Source organism: Rhineura floridana, chromosome 8 (assembly GCF_030035675.1).
Source record: "Rhineura floridana isolate rRhiFlo1 chromosome 8, rRhiFlo1.hap2, whole genome shotgun sequence".
Taxonomy (NCBI): Eukaryota; Metazoa; Chordata; class Lepidosauria; order Squamata; family Rhineuridae; genus Rhineura; species Rhineura floridana.
The window spans coordinates 62314857-62339620 of NC_084487.1; the positions used below are offsets into that span (position 1 = coordinate 62314857).

The following is a 24764-nucleotide window of genomic DNA, read 5'->3' on the forward strand; positions in this document are numbered from 1 at the left end:
ATTGGTAGCAGGACAAAGGGATGGGCAAAGAGATAGAACATCATAATGGATGAGAAAGTATATAGACAATCATAATGGAATCCATTACACAAAAAACAAATACTTTCTGATACAAAGTTAAACAATTAGTGAATGGCAGGGTAGCTAAAATGTTACAAATTATTGCTTAGCAATGTGGTTAGCTATAATGTACTCAAAGCTTTAAAATGGACACTCGAGTAAGTTGGACAACTTGACTGGCACCAGAGGTGATGGATAGATGCTAAAAAGATGTGGTTGCTTCATTTGAGCTACAATACATGGATGACTACATTCTTAAGAGTCATGGATTCTATGCAGTATTTGAGGAAAAAGTTTAAAAAAACCATAACCCAACACACACATTAAAAATCTTAATCTTATCAACATACTATATAAAAATGGATGCCTAATGAAAGAGTTGTTTATATATTAAATACTATGATATATTTACATCTGTGAAATGTATATTCAAAACATCCCTCAATTTCAAAGAGCATACTGGTCACAGAGCACCGTGACAGCTCAAGTAAATTTTAGCATATATAGCCTGCTCTGGACTACTTGGAAAGTCTGACAAAAATCTAAGAAAGCAGACCTGGCTAAGAGTCAGGAGTCATGCTTATTATACAGCAGTCCCAGGGGTATCTTTCAATCAGAGGTCACAATCGAGGCAACAGAAGCAGTGTCACGATATCAGAGAAAGGGCCAATTCAGACCTGCTCTCTGACAGTCAGTGAGGTCAGGGCTTGCGGCAAATCATTGTATTACAAGAGAATATTCCCTGTACACTTTTAGAGCTGTCATCTGAACAAACAAGGCCAGGTCATCCGTAGGTTAAATCAGAAACCTTTGCTGACAGCATGAACCATATATTCCCTTTAATTCCTTATTAATTTTCTTACCGACAGGATGCATTTTTATGAATATTTTTTGCTTTCACTTTGACAAAAGCTTTCAATTTGAAAATATGCATTTGATGAATGTATTCATTTCAGTAAGAAACATTTCCTTACTATAATGAACTATTCACCATCTGAACAATTGTTATGCATGTTATTTAAAAAGAAATGTGCATAAACAATCCATGAGCAGAAGCAGGGTTCTCCACAAAGAATTTGATCTGATACCCTGAATCTGGGATTGGATACCCTCATATTCACAAAATGGTGCTAGACAGGTTAAACCCTCCTCCCTACAGTAGACAGGTCTATGCGCAAGATAATCTGTGTTGGGCTAGGGGCCGTGCATACATCTCCTAACATATGGATAGGAATCTGTGGCCCTCCATATGTCCCTAACCATTGGCCATGCTGATTGCGACTGACAGGAGTTAAATTCCAAAAACATCTCGGAGGGCCACAGGTTTCCCACCCCTGCCCTAAACATGGTTAGAGCTCTAAGTGTTGACATGCTTATCACCAATTTGGGGAGGGGAAGTCATTTCAGGTCTTCCTTACCTCTCCCATGTTTGAACTGATGACGGAGAGTGTCAAAGCTGACCTTGCCAGTCCCCTGCTAGCTATTAATTAATTAATTAATTAATTAAGCAAGCTTTTAGACTACCTTTCATCCCAAGGACCCCAGAGCAGTACTGTATATAAATCAAACAACAACATAAGAATTAAGTTAAAATACAATTAAAAGATAACCAATCATTAAAAACAGTTCAGCAGTGGGTGTTAAAATGCCAAAATCACCCACCTCTTATGTGCATACAGATGATTGAAGATCTGTAGATGGTATCCAAAATCTGCTTAGGTATAATTAGTTTATTTGGCATGACTAGCTAGATGTTTTCAGAGTGTTCATGTTAATACTTTCAAATGTGAAGAACCAAATTTGGGAAGCATGCTTTAGACATAACACATGTGCTAGCCCTTATTAGAAAAAAGTCAAGGGGTTATACTGTTATGAAATCCCATTATTAAATATCTGAATCATTTGTAACCATACCTACAATTACTCATAAAAGTTTCTAAATATACTGCATTTACTTTCTATTTGTGCATATTATCTGAAAAGTGTAAAATGACTTTGTTCCTTTTATTTAACAGCACCACATTTTCAATATCTAGGCTTCAATCTTTCAGTCTTTTCACAGTGTTTTGTTTAAAATCATGTTTCATATCAGAAGGAATTATAATATATGGCTGATCCAAAACTTTATTAGTAATAAAAAGAAAAAGTATTAATGTGTGTTCAATATTAAAAATGTTGTCACAAGGAAGCAACCTTTTTGGAATGCTGTAGATCTCTGGCCTTATTAGGATAATTAATCCTTCATAATATTATAGTTCCCATACACAGGATAGAAATGTCGGGAATTTCTTCATAAAAGCTTCCAGTCAATCACATTATGACCTGAACAATATGCCAATGTAAGGGTCTTCCGTGCCCTAATCCATCTACTTACAAGTATTTTAGATTTTATGGTAGGAACATTTGTATTGCAGGACTTTTCCATTTTCCTTTATGGATTTAAAACAAACTTGCCTCAGCCTAGCGAAAGAGATCAGAATTAGGTTGTGTGAGCCCAAAAGTATGTTTCATAGGGTAAAGACAATGCATCTAGTACCTAAACATGAGCCACACTGGGTCTGGTCCTGAGCAACATGAATTCCCTAAGAGATGGTTGACACAGTCAGTTGATCATCTGCAGTACCTATGCGTTTGAACAGATGGTTGGCACTACTAAAGAAGACAGTGCTGACCATGCTTGATCACTGCTGAATGCAAGGATATGCCAGTTTATGCAGAATGTAAGGAAATGTCCATTTAAGCAAGTCAGAGAAAGTAAAGAGTACTTAAGTGTAAAGCAGACATTTGTGCTGCAAGATTACAGGGTGTGTGTATATGAAACAGACCAAGCCTATGGGATGATAGATGACAAAACAATCTGAACAGCAGCATCTCAACAGGAACAATAAGATCTCAAAAATACGAACTGTTTGAGAATGTTTAGCTCTGTACACACCAACATATGTTTGTGAAATTTATTTTCATCATTTATATCCTGCCCATTAGCAATACCTGCTATGTGAAATGTATTCAGGTTCACAGACAAGAACATAGCTTTCCATTCTAGCTTGATTAATTTAGAGCCTTTCCCAATCAGTGTGCCTCCAGATGTTGTTGGACCACAACTCCCATCAGCCTCAGCCAGCATTGCCAATGGTCAGGAAAGATGGGAATTGTGGTCCAACAACATCTGGAGGCACACTGGTTGGGAAAGGCTGATTTAGAGCAACAGCCACACCACTGTTCTATATTCACAATTGTGGGAGGGCCCATGGATGGGACCAATGCAGATTAAAATCCCTACTCTACACATTACGAGACTGGGGGAAGTTCCACTTTTTAATTAATCTTTAGCTAGCTACCTTCTTTGTGAATACCAAACAATAGTTAATATGCATTACAGAGTAACTAATCTATACTAATTTACCTAGAGTAAGTTTCCTTTTCATGTATTGGGAAATATACTTCTTGCTTAAATGTTAATTTATATTTGGGGTCAAACTAGACAAGAGACCATTAATATAATAAACAACTGTTTGTGAATGGCTTAAAAAAAAGTAAACAGCAGATATGACCCCCATCTGATCCATATCTAAGACATAGGAGAGTGTATGTGTTGGACAGGGAGATTTAACCCTTTACCTCAGTTCCATCCATAGGCCCTCCTTGCCTCCTATTTGTATTGGAAGAAAAGCTCCTATTGGCATAAATGGGAACTTTTCTTCCAGTGCCAACAGCAAGCACAGTGCTTCAATCCAGATTGGGACCACAGCAAGGCCAAAAAGATAAAATTCATTCATAGTGACTTGGTAGAGCATAGAAACAGAGACAATGAATGAGCTGAGGAAAAATACAGTGACATTTTTATTTGTTTTTAAGAAGTCCAAGCATTATAATACTTAATTTAATCTTTCTTGCCAAACACTCTATCCTTCCTCATCTGTCCCCTGCACATCCTCCCCTTAGCCAAACCTACTTGAATTTAAGTTGTTACTAAAATTATCTGTCTTTTGCACTCTAAGACCTAGGTCACAACCTTGTTTAGGGGCAGGAAATAGTTATCAGGTCACTGACTGGTCAGATGAAAAGGATTTGAAATGCTTCAGCACTCAGAGGTTTATTCCTCCAAATGACTGCCTTATATAGTATAAAATATTTCAACATTCTTCCTTCCCTTCCATCTATACTTTGTGTGTGGGATATGGAAAAATGGCTGAGCTTCAGATCATGAGTAACTGGGGGGAAAGGAAAAACATTCAAAACATTAAAAATTAATTCTTTTGTACTGCCTGAACTACACTGTTTGATAAAATTTTAAAGTTATCAGTAGCGGCAGGAAACACACAAACACACACACACTGATAAACACAGCAGCTTGTTTACTGAAACGGAGAAAAGCATGGCTCAGTTTTTAAAATGCAACTTTCTGCTTAAGTATGTTTAGGATTGCAGCTAGCTGATTAAGGGAGTAAGTTCATGAGAGAAATCCAATCTGCCATTTTGTTTGATCTAGCAGAGATGCCCCCTAATGTAAGAGAAGGGGAGGCATTTTTTTGCTGATTTCCCCTTTTCACTGTAGTCTTGTGCCCCCACTCCCAATATCTTCCAGACATTTGGAGGACCTTCTAGAACAAAATGGAATAGTGCAGGGGACTGTACTGGAAAGGGGGAATGACAAAAATTGCCTTCCTCTTTACATTGGCAGACTTCTGCTGGATCAAAAGACATTTTGCAACTAGAATGGGAGCGGTGGATCTCTCCAGTGAAATTTATTTCTCAGTAAACATGCATAGGATCATGCCAAATCCTGCATTTGGTGGTGGAGTTCTTGCAAACACAGAATTTACTGCATGCTGGACTTTCAGTACTGATAGAAGTGCTTACTCAGCTTGACAAGGCAGAAACAATTTTTGGAGCTGGAAAGCCCCTTTATAACACAAGACAATTACTTATTAGTTTCTTCCCTGCAGGACAGTAAGTTGAGATGAGGGCTACCCATGATGCCTAGTCTAGCAGCATTGGGACAATATATATTAATGAAAGGAGAGTTATAAGAGTTTAAGAAGGAAAGTAGGACAGAGCTGGATAGATGTGCTCTACTTATTTTTCATAGGATTCTGCAGTAGCTGTTATTGCAAAAAGACTTTGCACCACAGTAGTTAAGTAGGAGAAATAATTGTACTCTCCATGAACTTAACCTTGAATTGAGAATCTCAGTACATGGTTTTCCCCAGCAACAGGTGTTATATATTTTGATGACAACAGGCACGGGGGGGGGGGCATTTCGTTTTGAAGCAAATGGCCAACTAAAGTATACAATTATCAGTCACTGAATATGAGGTGATTTTTTTTTAAAAAAAGTCCTCCTGCATGAATATGAGTCACCTGAGTTTAACTACCAATGCTAGGTAATCAATATTATGACTTACAGTCTGATTCTCTCTATGTATATTTACTTGAAATCGGGTTCCACTGAATTCAATGGGCATTACTGCACTTGATAGCAGCCTTTGTCATAGCTTGATTGAGTGATAATATGCTAATACAATTAAGTTAGAAAGGCTAATTTAACTGATCTTCTGAATTCTCCCACCCACCATTTTGCTGATGATGAGACAATGAGAGGTACCATCTTTATGTCTCTCATGCATCAGAAAACCAAGTCCCACATTATAAATTAAGGGGTGTGAGCATTCTCCAAGTCTAGTGTCTGAGAATGTAACGTAGAAAGGAACATGTGAACACCGCCTTTGGCTTTTTTGATAAGTAGCCTGAAATTCTAATCACTTTTACTTGAGAGAGTAAGACCCCTTGAATTTATACATTCCCGTAAACATGAAAATAAACAGGCTGCATGTGTCCGCCCATGTTTTGAAATATAGAAGTACTTTTGTGTCATTATAGGAAGGAGCCATAGAGGGCGAATTTCTTCTGGTTTTGAATTTAAAAGCCAAAACCCCTAATATTACCAAACAAGAACTGACCAATTTTCCTTCCAACAATGGTAGATATATGATCACTCTGCATAGAAGAGTGAGTGAAAGGACATTAATTTTGTTTAAACCAGACCTTAAGAAGCATTATTATTATTATATTGATACCCTGCCTTTCTTTTCATGATTGAAACCCAAGGCGGCTTACATTTGGTTCCCAGGTGGTCTCCCATCCAGGCACTGACCAGACCTGACCCTGCTTAGCTTCAGCAGGGAGCTGGCCCTATGTGCCTTCAGACCATAATCTGGTTCATGACACATAATTAGCACGTGAAGGCATAAGGCATATATTAGAGCAATAATTAAAATAACTTTTACTCTAACCACAATACAGTATTACACTATCACCATGAAAAGTCATGAAGATATTTCATTACTTGACTTTTAACCTGATGCTGAAGCTACACTGCTGTTTTAATCCATCTCTCTCTCTCTCTCTCTCTCTCTCTCTCTCTCTCTCATTCATGACCAGATTAGAAAATCAGGCACAGATCTACATTTAAAATTTTATTTTAAACAATGAGAAAGAGGACAACTTCAACTATGTAACTGAAGCTCCAATGTGTGCACTGTATGGGCCCTGCTGTCTGCAGCTTTTTAGACCACTGCTGTTGTGAACTGGGTTTGCACTCTGCCAGCAAAGCAGCTCTGACCCATGGAGAGCACTCCTTCAGATCAACACTGCCTCAGGCTTTGCTGTGTTCTCCAAGAAGTCTTACATTTCAGGCATCAAGTTGAATTTCTTCTGGAGATGATTAACCCAAACCCATGACAGATTTTTTCCAAGATATCTAACTCCTTGTGTTTATTTTATCCTGGCTCTTTTTGGATGTACTGGACACAAGTAACTTACTCATTTTACATGTTAAAGGGCTGGTGGAGAGCCATTAATTCCTTAAAATGAGAAAATATTCCAATGTTCAGGGCTCTGTTGTGTGAGCTCACACTAGATAATAAGAAACAAAGCTACAGGACTGTGATTCTTGAGCAAAAGATTCCCTTCTGTCTTGGAACGTTTTAAAAAAACACATTTCATCACATTTTGAGGCAGAGACTTTAGGTTTTATAGAAATGCTGTCATATTAACCAAAGCAATATTATAAAGGCCAGTTTCATGTAATTTGGTACACACGTTTGGAGTCAGCAAAGAATGCATTTTCTTGCAGTTTTCAGTAGCTAAGTTTAGTTTTTGTGAATCATCTCTAATAAAATTAGATTCTGAAGATTCATAAACAAGCTCTGTTTTTGGAATAAATTATGAATTCAATCGTATAATTGTTTAGGAAATCTAGTTATTAATGCTTGAAGACAATACTACAAGTAGGCATAATGGGTTGTATCCAATGCCAGGCATACTAAGTAGACCCACTGAAATTAATGGATAAGATTAATGTAGGATGAATGGGTCAACTGTGAGTAGAACTTAGTTGGATACAACCTAATATCTTTATTTGCTCTTTGAAGTGATATTAATGATACATTTATAAATGAAGTGATACATACCGCACACAATCTAATATGGCTAAATATTAGTTTCAAATCACCTGAATATGTGCTACTGGGGCTCTCATATATTATAAAACTAAATAAATAACATCCAAACATAATGTAAAATCTAAACTACTAATACTTTCTGTCATTCCATATTTTGAAAATCAACCATAGCTTTCTTTTATTGTCAATAATAAACGGCCCTTACACTTATTTACACCCCAAAATGGAACTCAGAAAAACTGGAGGGCTGCACTGATGACTTAACCTCAAACAAAAGACAGAAAAAAAATCCAGATATACTGATAAGATTTCATATTGTAAATCCAACCCAAGGTGTGGATCATAAATACATCAGAATAAGAGTGCTTAAAATCGTTGCATCAACCAATAGAGAAGAAGATAGTCTGGAGCCCTAAATTCAAGAGCAACTGAAACTGGTTTATGAAATGAAAGGGTGGATCTGACTTATCTGATATATGTTGGGATTGGTTTTGCTTTCTCAGAGATAAGAGGAAGTCTAGCTCAACATTTTCAAAGGTATATTCACATGTTGCAGAGCTGAACTGTGGCATTAAAAAGGTCCAGAAAGCATTGGCTCAAGTAAAGACTTGCTTATAGTACAGAAACATGTTAGGGAAAGTGGCCTAGCTTCTTTAAGATGTTATAAAATATGCAAAAAATATTTTTAAGGGCACAAGTTACTTTCATCCGAGTTAAAGAATGAAGCAAAAATAAGAAATACATTTAGCAGGTGGAAGGTTCAGCTCTGTTGACCAGGCGAGGGCAAGTCAACCCTTCTGGTATTCACACTCAGCCTGTCCAATGTAAAGGCCAGTCACAAGGGCCTGGTATGGTATGTCTCTAGTGCCTTCTGTTCCTGAAGAAAGATCTGAGTTCTAAGTACCCACTGTCCTGGATTGCCTACTAGACTAGATCCTAGCCTCAGATCACAATGTTTCTGCTTCAAGTCTTGAGTCTCTCTCTTGTTATACTGAAGATCATGTGAGGCAGATGTACTAGGGACTTCTCTGCAACATTTTATCACTGGTAATACAAACCATGGATGGTACTTCTGTCTAAAAAGCCAGACACATACCTGTTTGCCAAGGAGTTGTATTACTTAACAATTGTATTACTTAACTGTATTACTTAACAATTGGTAGAATTGTAAAGTAATACAGTGGTTCTGCAGAAGTAATCCTACAAACCACATGCAAGCAGAAGGCTGCTTATGGAAGACAGTGCAATAATTAGCACTTTACACATTTTAAAAATATCAGTGTTGAAATTCTCAGAATTCCAAGCAAGCTGTGGTCATCCAGGAAAACCATTACATTGTCTGATCCAGAGACTGAATATTTGCATAGCTTGACTTAAAAGCAATGATGATTGAAATATTGGCATTGCAGGTGTGACTACAGAAATATCAACTTGTTTACTTATTACAATTTTATCCTACCCACCTCCATGGAGCTCAGAATATCATGCATGGTCTTTTGCAATATTTCATCTTCAGCTAGGTCTGACTTCTTCAGGAACAGGTGAAATTGGTGCATCAGCCTAAGCTGAACAAAGGCACTTTTGGCTACAGCTGCCCACTAGTCATTCAGATGTAAAACTCAAACCTGGAGCATTCCCAAGCTGCAAACCTGATTTTTCATGGCGAGTACAACCCTATCCAAAACAGACTTACTCCCTATTCCAGAGCATCTCCCTCCTGATCAGGAGCACATCTGTCTTCTTTGGACTGAACTTCAATTTGTTAGCTCTCATCCAGCCCATTACCACCCCCCGTCACCAGTTAAGAAATTTAACAGCTTCCTTTGTATTAGAGGAAAAGGAAAAACAGAGCTATATGTCATCAGTATATTGAGGCAATACACTCCAAACCCTTGGAATACATCTTACAGTGGTTCTGTGTAGATGTTGAACATGGGGACAAAATTGATCCTTGAGAAACACCATATACCAAAGTTGGTTGCAATGTGTTTCTCATTATGAGTATTATGCTCCCCATTCTAACAAAGGTACAAAAGATGCTATACATGATATATTTGTGGTACATTTTCATATTCACTGCCATTAATGTCCAATTACATATATAATGCATGTGTACACACACACACACTCACACACACAATTATCAAACATGTAGTCGACATTATATACAGAACAAGTATTCTTAAATAATTAGTCCTCCCAAGCTGATGGATGGCAACTGACCCCAAAGTTGTGAAATTTTCCCTCTTAACTTGTGCCACTTCTTATTCCATATATTCTCCTATAATAAAGGAGTTGGCCTTTCCAGATTGTGTCTTTCCACAGTGTCTCCAATCCCACCTATTTTGAAGAAGGTTTTTTTGAAATATATTTTATTAATTTATATCTAGCTATTAACAAACCAGAACTACCATAGCCAGTTACAGACAAGTTACAGGAATATATTATACAAAATACAAAATCCCCACTCAGCTATGAAACCCACTGGGTGGCCTTGGGCCTATCACCATCTTTCAGACTAACCTACCTCACAGGGTTGTTGTGAGGATAAAATAGGGAGAGGAGAACCATGTACACCATCTTGAGCTCCTTGGAGGAAAAGTGGGATATAAATGTAAGAAATAATAAAATAAATAAATAAATATAAAAACTAATACAGAACACTGATCTAGAATGCCTGGGTGAATAAAAAGATCTTCATCTGCTAACAGCAACATACTAGATCCAGTGTTAGACAAGCCTGCCTGAGGCAGGCATCCCAAAATGTCACACCCAGAATGCCTTATCTCTGGTCACCACTATAACCTCTGAAAGAAAAAGAGGAGACAGAGATGGGGTTACACTCCCCCTGAAATCACAGGTCCGCAGCTTGGGAGTACTTCTAGACTCGGCTTTGAGCCTGGAGGCACAGGCCTCTGCTGTAGCAGGGAGTGCTTTTGCTCAATTAAGATTGATACGCCAGCTGCGCCCATTCCTTGATTTGTCAGACTTGACTATGGTGACACATGCACTAGTTACATCCCGATTAGACTACTGTAACGCGCTCTACGTGGGGCTGCCTTTGAAGACTGCTCGGAAACTTAAATTGGTACAAAGAGCTGCAGCCAGAATGTTAACTGGTGCTGGACTTAGAGAACGCACAACCCCTCTATTGTACCAGCTCCACTGGCTGCCAATTTGTTTCTGGGCACAATTCAAAGTGCTGGTTTTGACCTATAAAGCCCTATACGGCTTAGGTCCAGGCTATCTGTTAGATCGTATCTCCCCTTATGAACCTGCTCGGCCTTTGAGATCATCTGGTGAGACTCTTCTTTCTATTCCATCTTCTTCGCAAGTTTTTCTTGCGCAGACACAGCATAGGGCCTTCTCAGTGGCTGTCCCTAGATTATGGAACTCTCTCCCCAATGAGGTTCGTACGGCTCCCTCGTTATTGTCTTTTCGTACCCAGTTGAAGACTGTTTTGTTTAGACGGGCTTTTAATTAATAATGTTTATCATTTTTAATCTATTCAGGATTTAATGTACTTTTAACTGTTTAATTGTATTCTTGTTTGATTTAATTGTTTTGGTTTTTAGTCTAATTACGTTTTAATTGTAAGCCGCCCTGAGTCTTTTGAGAAAGGGCGGGGTATAAATATTTTAAATAATAATAATAATAAGTGCTTCAGAAATAAGCTTTCTGTTGCTTTGCCTAAGGAAAACAGTGGCCCTATTCACAAGTAACACTTGGCCCAACCACAGTTAAGTGTGGATGAATGAGTGAGCGTGTAGGTGCTGAGTGGAGAAATTGCTGCCACTTCATTCCCCCCCTGGTCTTGCTGCTGCCACGCTGTCTGGAGCTATGCCATGGTCTGGCTTAGTGACATCCAAACCCAGGAAAATCTTCTCCAGACAAACCATGAATGGTAAGCCAAGAATTACAGCTCATGGTTTGACTAGAGCAAGACAAACCACAATCCTGTGTTCTGGCACAATGCTAAGCTATACAATGGTAGTGTGGCAGCAGCAGACCTTGGGGAGGAATGAAGCAGCCATTATTTTTCCTTGGAGTACTCACACTTTCACTTGTTTATGATTAGCATTGGCTTGGCTTAGTGTTATATGTGAATCAGACCAGTATCTAAATAATACAAGCAACTGGCCTGTAATTGCCTGTCCCATTCCCAAACGTACCATCAACTCCAACCACATTTCCCAATTTACTCAACCCTAAGAAAAGCCAGGGTAGAAGAAAAAGAATAAGCAGAGGAGGAGGAGGAGGAGGAGGAGGAGGAGGAGGAGGAGAAAACGGAAGATAACTCAGAGCAGGGAAAGATGATAAGCTAAGGATGCCCCGAGTCTGCCAGAGTCTGATGTATGCACCTCTCTTAGTCCTTGTCTATAAGCTCCTGTCACACGTCATGGAACTTCTCAAGGCAACTTCTTTTAATATAAACCACACTTTGCAGGTCTATCAAATCTTGGAACTATTGCTCTACCTCAGGCTTTATTTGCATTTTCCAGCACTGTAGCACCAATTGTTAAGCCACAAGCATTGTTCTCAGAAACCAAGTTTTTTTTTTTACCATGCGGCAGTTCAAACTTGAATTAAGTATTTTATTACAATGGCATCGGGGTCAGTTAAATCCATGATAAAGTGAATGCAGCAAAATGACCATTTTACTTCCTAGGTATTAGAGGCATCAAAATAACTGTAATATGATAAAAAAAATCTCTTTTAAGAACACAATAGCTACTTCATATTGATGGCACAGTTAAGGTAGGGAGGTATTAGCCATTCACTTTAAAAAATCAAAACTTCAGAAAATTTTGAATTGTTGCCCATATGTAATGTGTCAAGTGTATATGAGACCTCATAGAAATGAACACTGGGCACCATTGAGACCCTAAACACCATCCCCATATAGTTGTACCGCTCTTCTATAAACAATGGGTGATGTCCTATTATGGTATCTCTCTTGTGTAACAAACGTTTACTTGCATAAGCGCGACTTATTTTTTGTCTTTTCTCACCTGCATCTCCCATGCATGCAGAGTATTGCGGTACCCTCTGGACTCAAGGGACTACAGAGATGAGGAGAGGAAGTCCCATTGCATCTGCTGGCATGACATTGGATCTCACCCATTAATCCTTAACACAATTTCATATGTTTATATAACACTGGAGTCCGTCAAAGACATATAATTTCTTTCTTTCTTTTTTAATTATGATTAAATTGCTATTTGATCCAATATTTGATAACTTTTGTTTTTGCAAGTGCAAGAGTGTTATGAAATCATGGTAAAGCATCTTATCCATAATCTGTAGAATTCAGTGGTATTGTGACATTATGGCCATTTTCGTGAAAAAGCATGGGCCATGTAATGTGACCAGTATAAATTTCATTTTGGTGACTTGTTGGTCCCTTCTATCCATTACAAAAAAAAATCTCTTCATCACTGTTTGGACAACACTTTCTTTTAAAAAAAATGAATAAGCGATTCGATCTAGAGCACAACTTTTCAGCTGGAAACCTTTTCTAAAGCAATTGTAGAAATGAAGCCTGATCTTTAAAAGCATTAAGAACAATACATTTTACTTATATTATGCTTGCTTACTATAAAATTTCCTATATAAATCACAATTTACTATATAAATTATATAACAATGTGCCAAAAACGGCAATGATATGAGCATGTTCTAGACAAAAAGGATGTAAAAACACTTCTATCCAGTATAACAAAAGATTATATTGACTTTGCTGCATTGGTATTGCTAATTCTTCATGCTTAAAACTCTGCACATGCACAAGAACCATGTGGAATTAAGGGCCATGGATACCTCCTTCATCTCTTTCTTTCCTGTGTTCTTGGTATAGAAAGATACTTATGAATTTGCTTTTTTACTATTCTCTTGTGCCTTGTCTAGGAAAACAAGCATCATCTTATAGAAACAAAGACAATTAATGCTTTCCTCTTTGGAACAATAATCATACAATTATACGGGAAACTATCATGAAGAGACAACAAATTTTCAATTTTAAAGCAACAAGTTTACAATTAATTCTTTGGATATTTATTTGAGCTAAAAGTCAGGAAAATGTAATATCTATGGAAGACAATAAATAACTAAATAAATCACACACTGTATTTAAGCAGTTCTGGATAAATATGCCTGCCTAGCTGTCTTTATTCTCCTCCTGCGTTTTGCTATTATCATCCCACAAAATCTGAAATAATGAATCAAAAGGGAACCTGGAACTGGATGTCAGCTCAGAATAATTATTCTGGCACATTATAAATCTCAATTTAATTTAATTTAAATCCGTTCCAATCAGTGGGCTTTTCAGTATATATGCAATTTTATTTTTTCTGCTACAGATTATATCTACTACTAGAAGCAGAATATGTTAACCCTGAAAATACGAAATAAAAATATTAGTAATATGAAAACAACCAAACAAGTTAGCCATATATGATTATTAATACATCAAAGGAACACATATCGTTTGTCAGATAAATTTTGTACATATTATTTATCTTCTTTATTGAGCCTGGATTCATTTCAACACTGATAATTCTCTCAGTCAAAATGACAAGGACCAGTCAAGAAACATACTATATATTTAGCTCATTCCTTATACTTTTTCACTACTGTGATATATTCCAGTTTTAAACTAAAAAAAGTTCTAATTGTTTCACTTCCTAGGGCATCCCCTTTCAAAACTAGCAACTCTTTTAACAGGTAACATATGTGTACTTGCTGTAGATGTTAAATTCCACCCTGCCTCCTGTGATTCCAAACATTCAAGAAATAAAGGAAATATATTTTCTATGAAGATATCACTTTGTTAAGCTCTCAGAGACACTAGAGTTTAGAATTCTGGCCTAGGTGCTCTGCATGTGTGTGTGTGTGTGTATGTGTGCCAGAGAGGGAGACCAACAGATTTGGATTTAACTTCATGAACGTTTTTGTCACTGTTAACCCAAAGCAAAGTATCGTAAGGAAATTGATCCACACATCTGAATCATTTTCATAATTTTGGAACATCTGAGAAAAAAGATAAACATAAAATGAAACTCCTTTGCATACCTTCAAAGTAACCAGTTTTTTCAGTCTGTGCCTTCTTTGGTGGTTTCACAGGGGGATGTTTATTTTCATTGTTTTTGAACAACGCCAGGCGCACAGCTGGGTCTAGACGACAAGAACAAGTTAAAATCAAAAGGTCAGATCTTGCTCACTCATTCCCTAAAAGAAGTATTTGCCTTTTAACCATTTATTAAGAGAAACAGAAGATCTAGGTAGGTTTTACCTTAGCAAGGAAAAATATACTATTTCTAACATTAAAGAGCGAAAAGGACAAAAAAAGAAAGCACTTCGATTTAAATGACATATCTTAAACAATTATTTCATGGCCCAATTATACTATGGGCCAGTTATCACTGTAAAGGAAAATGCCAATTAAAATATGTATTTTTGAAGTAATATTTGAATCTTGTAGTTGGAGACTGCATTTTCTATTGGGGAAAAATAGACACAGACTATATACATCCTGTAATTAGGCAAACCAGATGAGACTGCTGAGAATGCTGAATAAAGGTATCTATTGCAAAATTGAAAATGATAAGTATCTTATTATCTGTTGCTAAACCTAAAGAAGAACTGTAATAAATTAAATATTTACGAGAATGTGTCCTGTACAGAACAGATTACTCGCCAAATACACAGCCTATGAAAACCGGCTTCTATAGTTTATCATCATTCTATATTCCCTTGCACATTTTAAAAAGGTGTTACATCCACAACATCCATCCCCTTGGGAAAAAACAAAACTCCTACTGCATTTGGTACCTGGAGAGTGGGAAGCACTGAACAGATGGTCAGTGCTATCTGCTGCTTGTGAGAGGGTGACTAATTCCACTTCCTGCCTCCCATCTCAACAGGTGATCTGTGCTATCAAATATTTCAGGACCAACCATCTGTTTGGAAGTGGGAGATTTTCATTCACAGCACTGTACATTTAGCTCACTACTATGAACAAGGACATCTGGATAAGGGCTATGGTGTGTCTTCATTAAATTTATTAAGCTCTCTTCACACACACAAACCCAGTGGTATGGAAAAGGCTTACCCATGGTTCAGTACTGTGTTTGTGAATAGTCATGTGGGTGGGACCAGCTGTATGGGTCTTTTCCCATTTGATCAGTACCTGTAAGGACCTTAGTTTTACTGAAATAAGCAGAACTATCCCAAGTTATCTATGGCTTTATTTCTATGGCTTCACTTTTATGAGGATCAAATATGTATTTTATTAAATTATGTGCTTACAAGAGAAATGGGAATTGTATGTGATTTTGACTATAATTGTAAGCACTGTTTTTGGATGATGTGCAATTAAAGATCAATGGGCTTGGTTCTAAAAAGGGGTGGGGTTAGAACAGCAATGTAAGACTACAAGCAATATATAAATTAACAGCAGCCCTATGACTTAGGTTAGTATATGTGCAGTACAGTCCATATTAGTGAACAATTTGCTGATCTTTTTATAGCACTTTTTGCTCTCTGTTGTGTGTTCAAGCCTCCCTACTCTTTCATCAAAATTTACATTTCTTAACGGCACTATAAAGATTGCAAGGATATAAAGAGCTGTATTAAATTGGTATAGACTATTGGTTTAACTAGCCAGTACTTTCAATTCAGCTTTCCAGATCTCAGGCAAATCTCTTTTCCAATCTTGCCATCCAGGATCTCTTCACTGGATATACTGAAGTAGGGACTATTTATGTGCTCTGCTACTGGCAAATGTGGCCTGTCCTTATCATCTAGCTACCATACACCAGCAGGAACAACAGTTCAGTAGAGTAGGAGAAGGGAGAAGAAACAGTCTTTGGGATTTATGGAACAATTAAATCTGCAAATTGTTTTACTGGAGAGCATTTGGATGGAGGGGAGTCGTTTCTCTGTCCAGCCCTGCTCCACCAGCCTCCATTGACAGTAGCCAGCAGAAACCCCCAAAATGGGATGGGGGGTAGGCACAAGAAAGCAATGGGCTCCATCTGGGCTTCTTCACTGCACCAGCCTGGGTGGTGGTGCAGCAAAGTGACATTTTTTCATTCTCCCCACATTCCACCTTAGCTACTGTGAGTGGAAGGGCTGTTGATGCAGTGGTGGCTGTGCCACTCCATCATACCCCGCTATTGCCAGCCAGGGGTTTGGACTGTCTCTTTAAGAGCCTAAAAATTAAATCCACAAAAATCAAGGTAAAATGAGAAACATAGTTCCTATCTTGTCAAGCCATGGCTAAGAACACTTCAGAATCAGAAAGTGATACATTATGGACTACTGCTTAATTAAGGTTGTGTATTCTTTATACTTGGATATCTTTGATATTTTGCCAGTTCTCCTTGGCTGCAAAATGTTCTGGTATCGTGCCCACACTTTTCCTATTATCTCATATTAGAGAAAAGTAGTTGGTGTGGACACAGTAGATGAATAAATCACAGCACACATTTGGTATGGTTAAACTGTGGTCACAACTTATTTAACTGCTTGAACAAGCATTCATAACTATAATGGATTAAAGCAGAACAGCCCTCTGAACCATTACCTGGCAGCATTGGTCCAGCAAAGTATTCAGACAGTGGTTGTCTATAGCACAACATATATGGAAAGCTAATTCTGAGCCCTTCATTTTGATAAAAGCCACAAGACTTGGGTACTTGTCAGAACCTAATTTTCCTTCATGCAAATGTTCAGACACCAACACAGACAGACTTGGTAAAAGAATACAGACATGCAAATAGCCTGGGTCACCTTCTTTTTAATAGAAATGTAGCTTCTGCTGGGAAGAAGGGCGGGATAAAACCAAACAATAAATAAGTAAACAAATAAAATATATACCTAGATAACCACTCTATAGTGTCACTCAGTAATGTTTTGCCTCTAATGGAGAAATGCTTTCCAAAGAGATGATCTAGCAGATGTCAACAAACTTTGGCCATGATTCAGTTTAAATATTGGTCTGCCAGGCTTCAAACTGCCAGGCAAATTTGGTGGATTGCAGAAAATGATGAAACCTGTAGCTCCTTCATAACCAAACATTAAAAACATAGGAAGGTGCCTTATACCGAGTCAGACCATTGGTCCATCTAGCTCATTGGCTACACTGGCTGGCAGTAGCTTTCCCGGATTTTAGAAAAGGTTCTTTCCCAGCCCTATCTGTAGATGCCAGGGATTGAGCCAGGGACCTGCTGCATGGAAAGTAAATGCTCTGCCACTGAGCCATATTCCCCATAATTTTTTTTCCCTTTCCCCAACTCACCTCCTAGAACCAGTTCTTATGGAAGCAAGCAGCTTGTATGGCTGGTGGAAATTACCCACTGACCTTATTGCCATTTTGCTCTTAAGAGCATAACAAGAGTCTTGCTGGATCAATCCTAGGGCCCATCAAGTCCAGCATTCTGTTTCCTACTGTGGCCTCTGGGAAGTTCACAATCAGGACATGAGGACAATAATCATCTGTTGCTGTTCCTCTTTGTATTGTGCTGCTCTGAGGTGCATAGCAGGGAAAGAAATGCTGCCCCTACTAGAGTTACTGCACAGCCTATCAGGACATGACTTATGGTTCAGGCCACATGTGGCTTTGAGTGTGAGCAGGACAATGGACAGAGAGAAGTATGGGGAATGTCAGTGTGGCATTCAGTGCAGAATCAAACAATGGCACGCTTTTTCTAGAGTTCCCATTACTTCCGTACGTTTTAAATATATCCTGTCTTACCATCAAATTAACCTCAATTCAGACTATTAAAAACAACTACATTAAAACCAGCATTACAACACAATTATAGCACAGAGTAACACCTTTAAACAAATAAGAAAAAAGCAGGAAAATCAGTTATTTATCTACCACTGCGGCTGCCTTAAACTTATCAATGAGGAAGCCGTTTAGAAGGCCCTATTTTGCATTGTACCACAGAGAATGGAATAGTAAACTAGGTCTAAAAAAGATGATATTTCTGTTCCTATATTGCTATATTACTGAAAGGAGGTGTATATGCCTCCCTAAACCCCTACTGGAAGGGCAGGATATAAATCTAATAAATAAAATATATATATTTGAAAAACAGAGAAATCTAAAACTAGCTTCTACATCCCAGACTTTGCAGAAGCCCTTGAAAGAGATCTTATTCACATAAGAGGAATGTCCTACACAGAAACCACTTTGGTGTAAGAAACCCTGCGTACAGTTTATATGCCACCATGTTATTGCACATGTGTCTATCTTGATGCACATGCATATCTTGGGAATTTGGCATCAATCAGGGATTCCTGTGGCATGAATATCTAGATCTGACGTTATTGCACTCGCAACTGTTGGCAGGATACACATGGAGTACATGGGCAGTATCCAACTAATTCATTCCATCAGCGCAAGGACTTGCACTTGTGCAATGGAATGTTCCCCCTCTCCTCCCCCTGCATGCTGCCTAAATCTATTCTGGGTTTCCCCCCAACCCTCTGGATCAGATCAGGGGCACATGTGGGGAGAGGACAGGAAAGTCAGTTGCAGAAGTGGAAATCTTTGCACTGACAGAGCAAGTCAGTAGGATATCATCCAATATAATTTCTCATACAGAAGTGATCATCTGTGTTGAAAATGTTTTTTGCGTGAGGTGATCCAGATACAGTCTTGAAAAAGTTTGGTGTTCTGAAGTCTAACTGAAAACAATGGAACTTAAATACATAGGCTTACATGTAACTAAGGCTCCATTGGTGGGAGCATCTGGTGAGTAGAATTTTGCTAATTGGATGCTCTCACCAGTAGAAGGACCCTCCCCCAGCATTTCTTGCCAATCTCCCCCTTGAAAATCTGCTCTATAGGGTTGGTGTACACTCTGGAGCATCATGAGAGGTGGCACAGGGAGAAGGGTAGGTGCAGTGAAAAATTCTGCCCCAACCTCATACTTCAGTGGGAGCCACTATTGAATCCTTGTAACCTCTACGAATGAACACTTCTGTTCATGGAGGGCTAGCTAGGATCCAAGCCATAGCTACCAATTCAAGTCCTATTGATCTCAGTGGGAATTAGGGTCCAACTGGACTCAAATCAAAATCTGTAACAGCATAAGCAAGAATATGCTTAAAGCATATCAACGATTAGTCACCAGCAGCAAGCTGTGGAGTCACATAGTCTGCTCTATTCCTCTACCAATGGCGTAAAGAGCTTTTAAAAATACAACTAAAAATCAAACTTAGTAATTCATATAGCACTTTTATTAGGCGTTAAAAGCATTTCACATTCATTATCTCAGAAATCCTTATTACAGCTCTCTGCACTGTTAGTCTCACACTTATTTTATTTAAAAGCATTTATATACCACTTAATATTTTAAAAAATCTCTAAGTAGTATACTGTCTAAAAACAAACAACATATCATTAAAACAAAAACAAAAACACAACTTAAAAACAGCAAAACAACAATATATAAACACAGGAAGCTATATAAAGTGAATAAAACAGAACATTTTACGGGTCAGGGAAAGCCTAGGCAAAAAGATATTTCTTCACAAAACATCTGATGCAACTAATGGTTGCTGCTCCACAGATGACAGAAGGAAGGGCATTCCACAGTACAGGGGCAACAGCAGAAAATACCTGTTCTTAAGTCACTGCCCTGTGATATTTATTAGGGTGCAGTGCCACAAGTAGAATTTCTCCATGTGATCTATTTCTTTATATGATCTAGTCTATAGATGGACAAGTGGTCCTTAAGGTAGTTATCAGTGCGATTTTGAGAGCTATCCTAACTATGGGAGGCCAGCGTAATTTATGCCAGTTTATGTTAGCTGGCATAAAGTACGTCAGATCCAAATCCTATTCAGGAGTGAGGCTACTGCTGGCTGAATGGGCCCAAGCCTGACACAGGAAAAGCAAGTCTTTAAATACCCATTGTGTCGGTGTTAAGTTCCAATGGGTTGCTAAGTCATGTGACTGAGCTGAACAGAGTTAGGATCCAGCATAAGTTCTCCCCTGCCCACCCCCACCATGCCCCTTTCTTAGGCACTTATGCCAGCCTTGGCTGAGTTGGCTTTAGCTGATCTGACAAAGCCCTGGCTGAGCCAGGACAAGGAAATTACACTGGCATATAGTCATAATCAATTTAATTATATACCACATTTTTCACAAACAATAAACACAATAAACAATAAACAAACAATAAACAGTCCAAATACTGTAGCACAACAATAGATAATAAAAAGTATAATCACTATAACACTAAAAAAAGTTAATATACATCAAAGTGTAAATGAGCATGGAAATGAAATGGTTTGCCTTCAAGTCGATTCCGACTTATGGGCGACCCTATGAATAGGGTTTTCATGGTAAGTGGTATTCAGAGGGGGTTTACCATTGCCTTCTTCTGAGGCTGAGAGGTAGTGACTGGCCCAAGGTCACCCAGTGAGCTTCATGGCTGTGTGGGGATTCGAACCCTGGTCTCCCAGGTCGTAGTTCAACACTTAACCACTATGCTACACTGGCTCCTGTAAATGAGCATAAAGCTCAACAATAAAGGTAAAGCAAAAATATTGAAAACTAACCCCCAAGCTGATATAAAAATCTCTTCTGTCCCCTTGACTCTTATGTCTCAACCCAAAGGGCCAGAAAGTCTTCTGGAAGAAGCTCCATTTTGAAGGCTCCAGGGTGGAAGGTGGGGCAAGGCAGGTTGGAAATAGCCACCCCCTGATGACAAACAGAGTCTCTCTCTCCCCTTATAGTCCTTCTCCTGAAGGCAGCTCCTTTTGAAGGCTCTCAGGGCTGGAGGGCAGGGCAAAGCAGGTGGAAATAGCCATCCCCTAATGACAGTGTCTCTCCCCTCACAGTGTCATCTCTGGCTGAGCTAGGGTTGGGGACTTACATCAGTGCAGCCATACGAACAGATCTGGTGTCTGGATTTTTTCCTAAAACCATCCAGTGAATTTAGGCCTCAGTTTAAATTTGAACCAATGACTTCCAGATCATTGCTGTTGTTCTTAACCATTATACCACATCAGCACTCTGGTTAGATATTGATTATATTCTTAGCCAGATGTGAAATTAACACTTTTTAGAAAGCAAATGTAAAAAACACACATTTTCCCAATCTTGTTAATATTAGAACATCCAGAAGACCTTTATAGACAACAAAAACAGGATAGCTACGTTGACATGCTTTAAGAAATAACCATTTATGACTGGACTAATCATGCCTAACACAAAACAGACCACATATGGAGAAAAGATGATACACTCCAATGAGTTCCATTAATTACAAATGATATGTGGGCCACCAAGTTGTACATATGTGAAAACTTCAGCTGGACACCAGATATGTGTTTTTTCTTCTTCTGAATAGTGTGATAGAACAGAGTGGGAGGCCATGAGAATCTCTGGACTTGTATGCACTCTTCTGGAGCTCCCTCTGTTTTCTTTTCCTTTTGTCACGTGGTCAAGATTTTAAATTACATTTCTTAAAGGCACCCTTGATTTTGTGATAAGAAACTCAGCACTGATCATACATCAAAACCCCACCCCCACCTCACAAAATACCCCCTTTATGCACTTAATCCCCTGCTCTTGAACTGATTACAGTATTCAGCAGGAAGGGGTCAAAGAATCACTGCTGTCATCTGTAAGCGAGTTTCAAATGACATACAAAATATCATACCGGCATCATTAATAACTTGAAATTAGAAGCCAACATTACTGACATTTCAGTGGTTTCCAATTTAAAAAAATGTCAGTGAACAAAAATATCACAAAATCCAGAATTTTCTTTTTACATTAAAAATCTAACTACTTCTAGAGCACACATTGTCAATGTGTATTTCCAGACATTATATGAATAGGTCTACATTATTAGTAAGAACCCCTTTCCTAAACATATAAACAAAATTATGGCTTATAAATACAAAAGAATATGGTTATCTGACACATAAGTACAAATACGTGTTCATCCTTTCCATGAATATCACCATGAATTGCAGTATGTTCGAGATTATTTGAGTAAAAGTAATGACAGCCTTCACTTTCCCATGTCCATGAAACAATCAGCCACCACCAGAATGCCTTAATAATTAAGGCTTAAATGGTCTTTGTGGAATCAGGATAATGTATAAATACTATTTTGTTCAAATATCGCAGGAATAGTTGGAGGGGATATTTTTCCAGCAGAGCAGTAAGGACTAAAACCTCCACTAGTGATCCAGATGATTAATGTTGAACACATTATATGCATATATACACATATCCATATCCATACAAAGACACATATTAAAAGGACAATGAAAATTCTCATCGAAGCTTTATACCTAGCAAGCAAAACACTTCACAGTACCTAAACGGTACTCTCCTGACAAAATGTCCTGGAGTAGATTAAAAGGACATTACATTTGCACAACTTAAATTGTGAATAGTTATCCTCTTTTTTTTAAAAAAACAGAACACATGTTTTCTATAATGTACACATACTGTTATTGCCAAACGTTTTTTCACTTCTGGAATTACATATTTAAAGCTGTTCAATAGTATACAACTATTGGCTGAGGTTTGAGGGACTTTAGTTTGGTAAAAGGAAGCTGCAATGTGCATGCAGAGCTCTGTACAATTCTGCAGATCAGCCTTTCCCAACCTTCGGGTCCCCAGATGTTGCTGGACTATGATTCCGATCACTCCTGATCATTGGTTATGCTGGATGGGGCTGATGGGCGTTGTAGTTCAGCAACATCTGGGGACCCAAATGTTGGGAAAGACTGCTGTAGACTGTAGCAACTAGGTGCAGTTCAGAGCAAATGATTTGACACCAATGACACTTAAGCAATCCATCCCATTAATATCAATCAACCTGGGGTGTCTTAACCTCTCAATTCATTCATTGCCTTTAAAGGAGTAAAAGTCTCTTTTCGCATGTGCCAATATACTAAATCTATTTTTAAGATATTTTATCACATACTTTAACAGAAATATTTACTTACCAAGCTTTTTAGATCTTTTTGCTTTCATTTTATGTGCTCTCTTTAGCATCAGCTGTGCAGTAGAAATATCTTTAAAACCCCTAAAAGAAAGATGATTTTTAGTCATCAGGAAAGAAAATGTGCATGTATTAAACATAAAGGCTAGTACCCATACAACAATTTCTGCATACACCTAAGGAGCTTCTGTGTGCACCCAGAAGGGTTGCCAATTTTCCCATCACACCACGTTGACTATTGCTCTGCAGGGGGTTTTGACACTGAAGGATGGTTTTTTAGGGAGAGCAAAGGGAGGGCCTGAAAAATTGAACTATGTTTGCGGAGTGCATGTGTGGCTCTTTGGATTCTTTTTAATGCAAAAGCAAAGCACATATTATTTTATTTAACAGAATAAACACTTGATTGTAAAAAAAACCCTCTAAGCAGTTTACAAAACCTCTAACCTCTATTATATATGAAGTATGACTGCAGTGTTTGGCATAGGCTGTAATCCTGTATATGGTTCCACTAATATTTGCCCACTTCAATTAAAAATACATATACATGCATAATTACATAAGATTACACCCAACACTGGTTGCAGAGCAGGCAACTTATCTCACTAATACACAAACCATATTTCATAAACGAACTAACTTGACTCAATAAAACCATTACCATTACCCACAACTGCACATTATATTCTCATTAGCATTACTTATGCTGATACAGTCTCAGAAAACCTAATGCAGTGTCCACCATGTTGCAAGGATAACATACAGTGTTATAGAACACACTGGCATAAATGCTTCAGATTAGCTGTGACAGCAGTTAAAGTAGCTTTCACCTAAATGAGCAAGCCCTCACAAATACAATTATCATTAAAAGTGGAAGTGTGATAAACTGAACATACCATTCTTCTGAAATTTTTTCTTCTTTTTCTGATCTTAATGATGACTTTTGGGGAAGTTTCAAGTCAGAGAGCTGTGAGAGAGTAGTCTTCTCTGACCTGAGGAGGACATGCAAAAGTTGTTGAAAGCTAGCCCAGTAACAGACATCTCTGCAGTTTTTATTGTGCTACCAAGCACCTATGCCTTCTGAAACTCAGAAATAAAATATGTTTTAATATTCCAGGAACCTTATCTTGGAAAGTAATAAAAGTCAGACTTCCATATGAAATGTTTACACTCCAATTACTCAAAGAATATTTCAAGATTTTTCTACAAGGGAATGCAGAGCTGTAAAAATCTTTCTATTCTTATCTATCAGATA

General features: G+C 38.1%; 1 protein-coding gene across 3 annotated transcripts in view; it reads right to left on the reverse strand.

Annotated features, from left to right (window-relative positions):
* Positions 1 to 24764, reverse strand: part of LRRIQ1 (leucine rich repeats and IQ motif containing 1) — a 157636-nt gene that overhangs the window by 28250 nt on the left and 104622 nt on the right. For all 3 annotated transcript variants that reach the window (XM_061639640.1, XM_061639639.1, XM_061639641.1), the window contains exons 21-23: positions 24406 to 24501; positions 23517 to 23596; positions 14598 to 14699 (exon numbers count right to left, since the gene is read on the reverse strand). In XM_061639640.1, coding sequence (XP_061495624.1) covers positions 14598 to 14699; positions 23517 to 23596; positions 24406 to 24501 — 278 coding nt within the window. The remainder of the gene's footprint in view (positions 1 to 14597; positions 14700 to 23516; positions 23597 to 24405; positions 24502 to 24764) is intronic.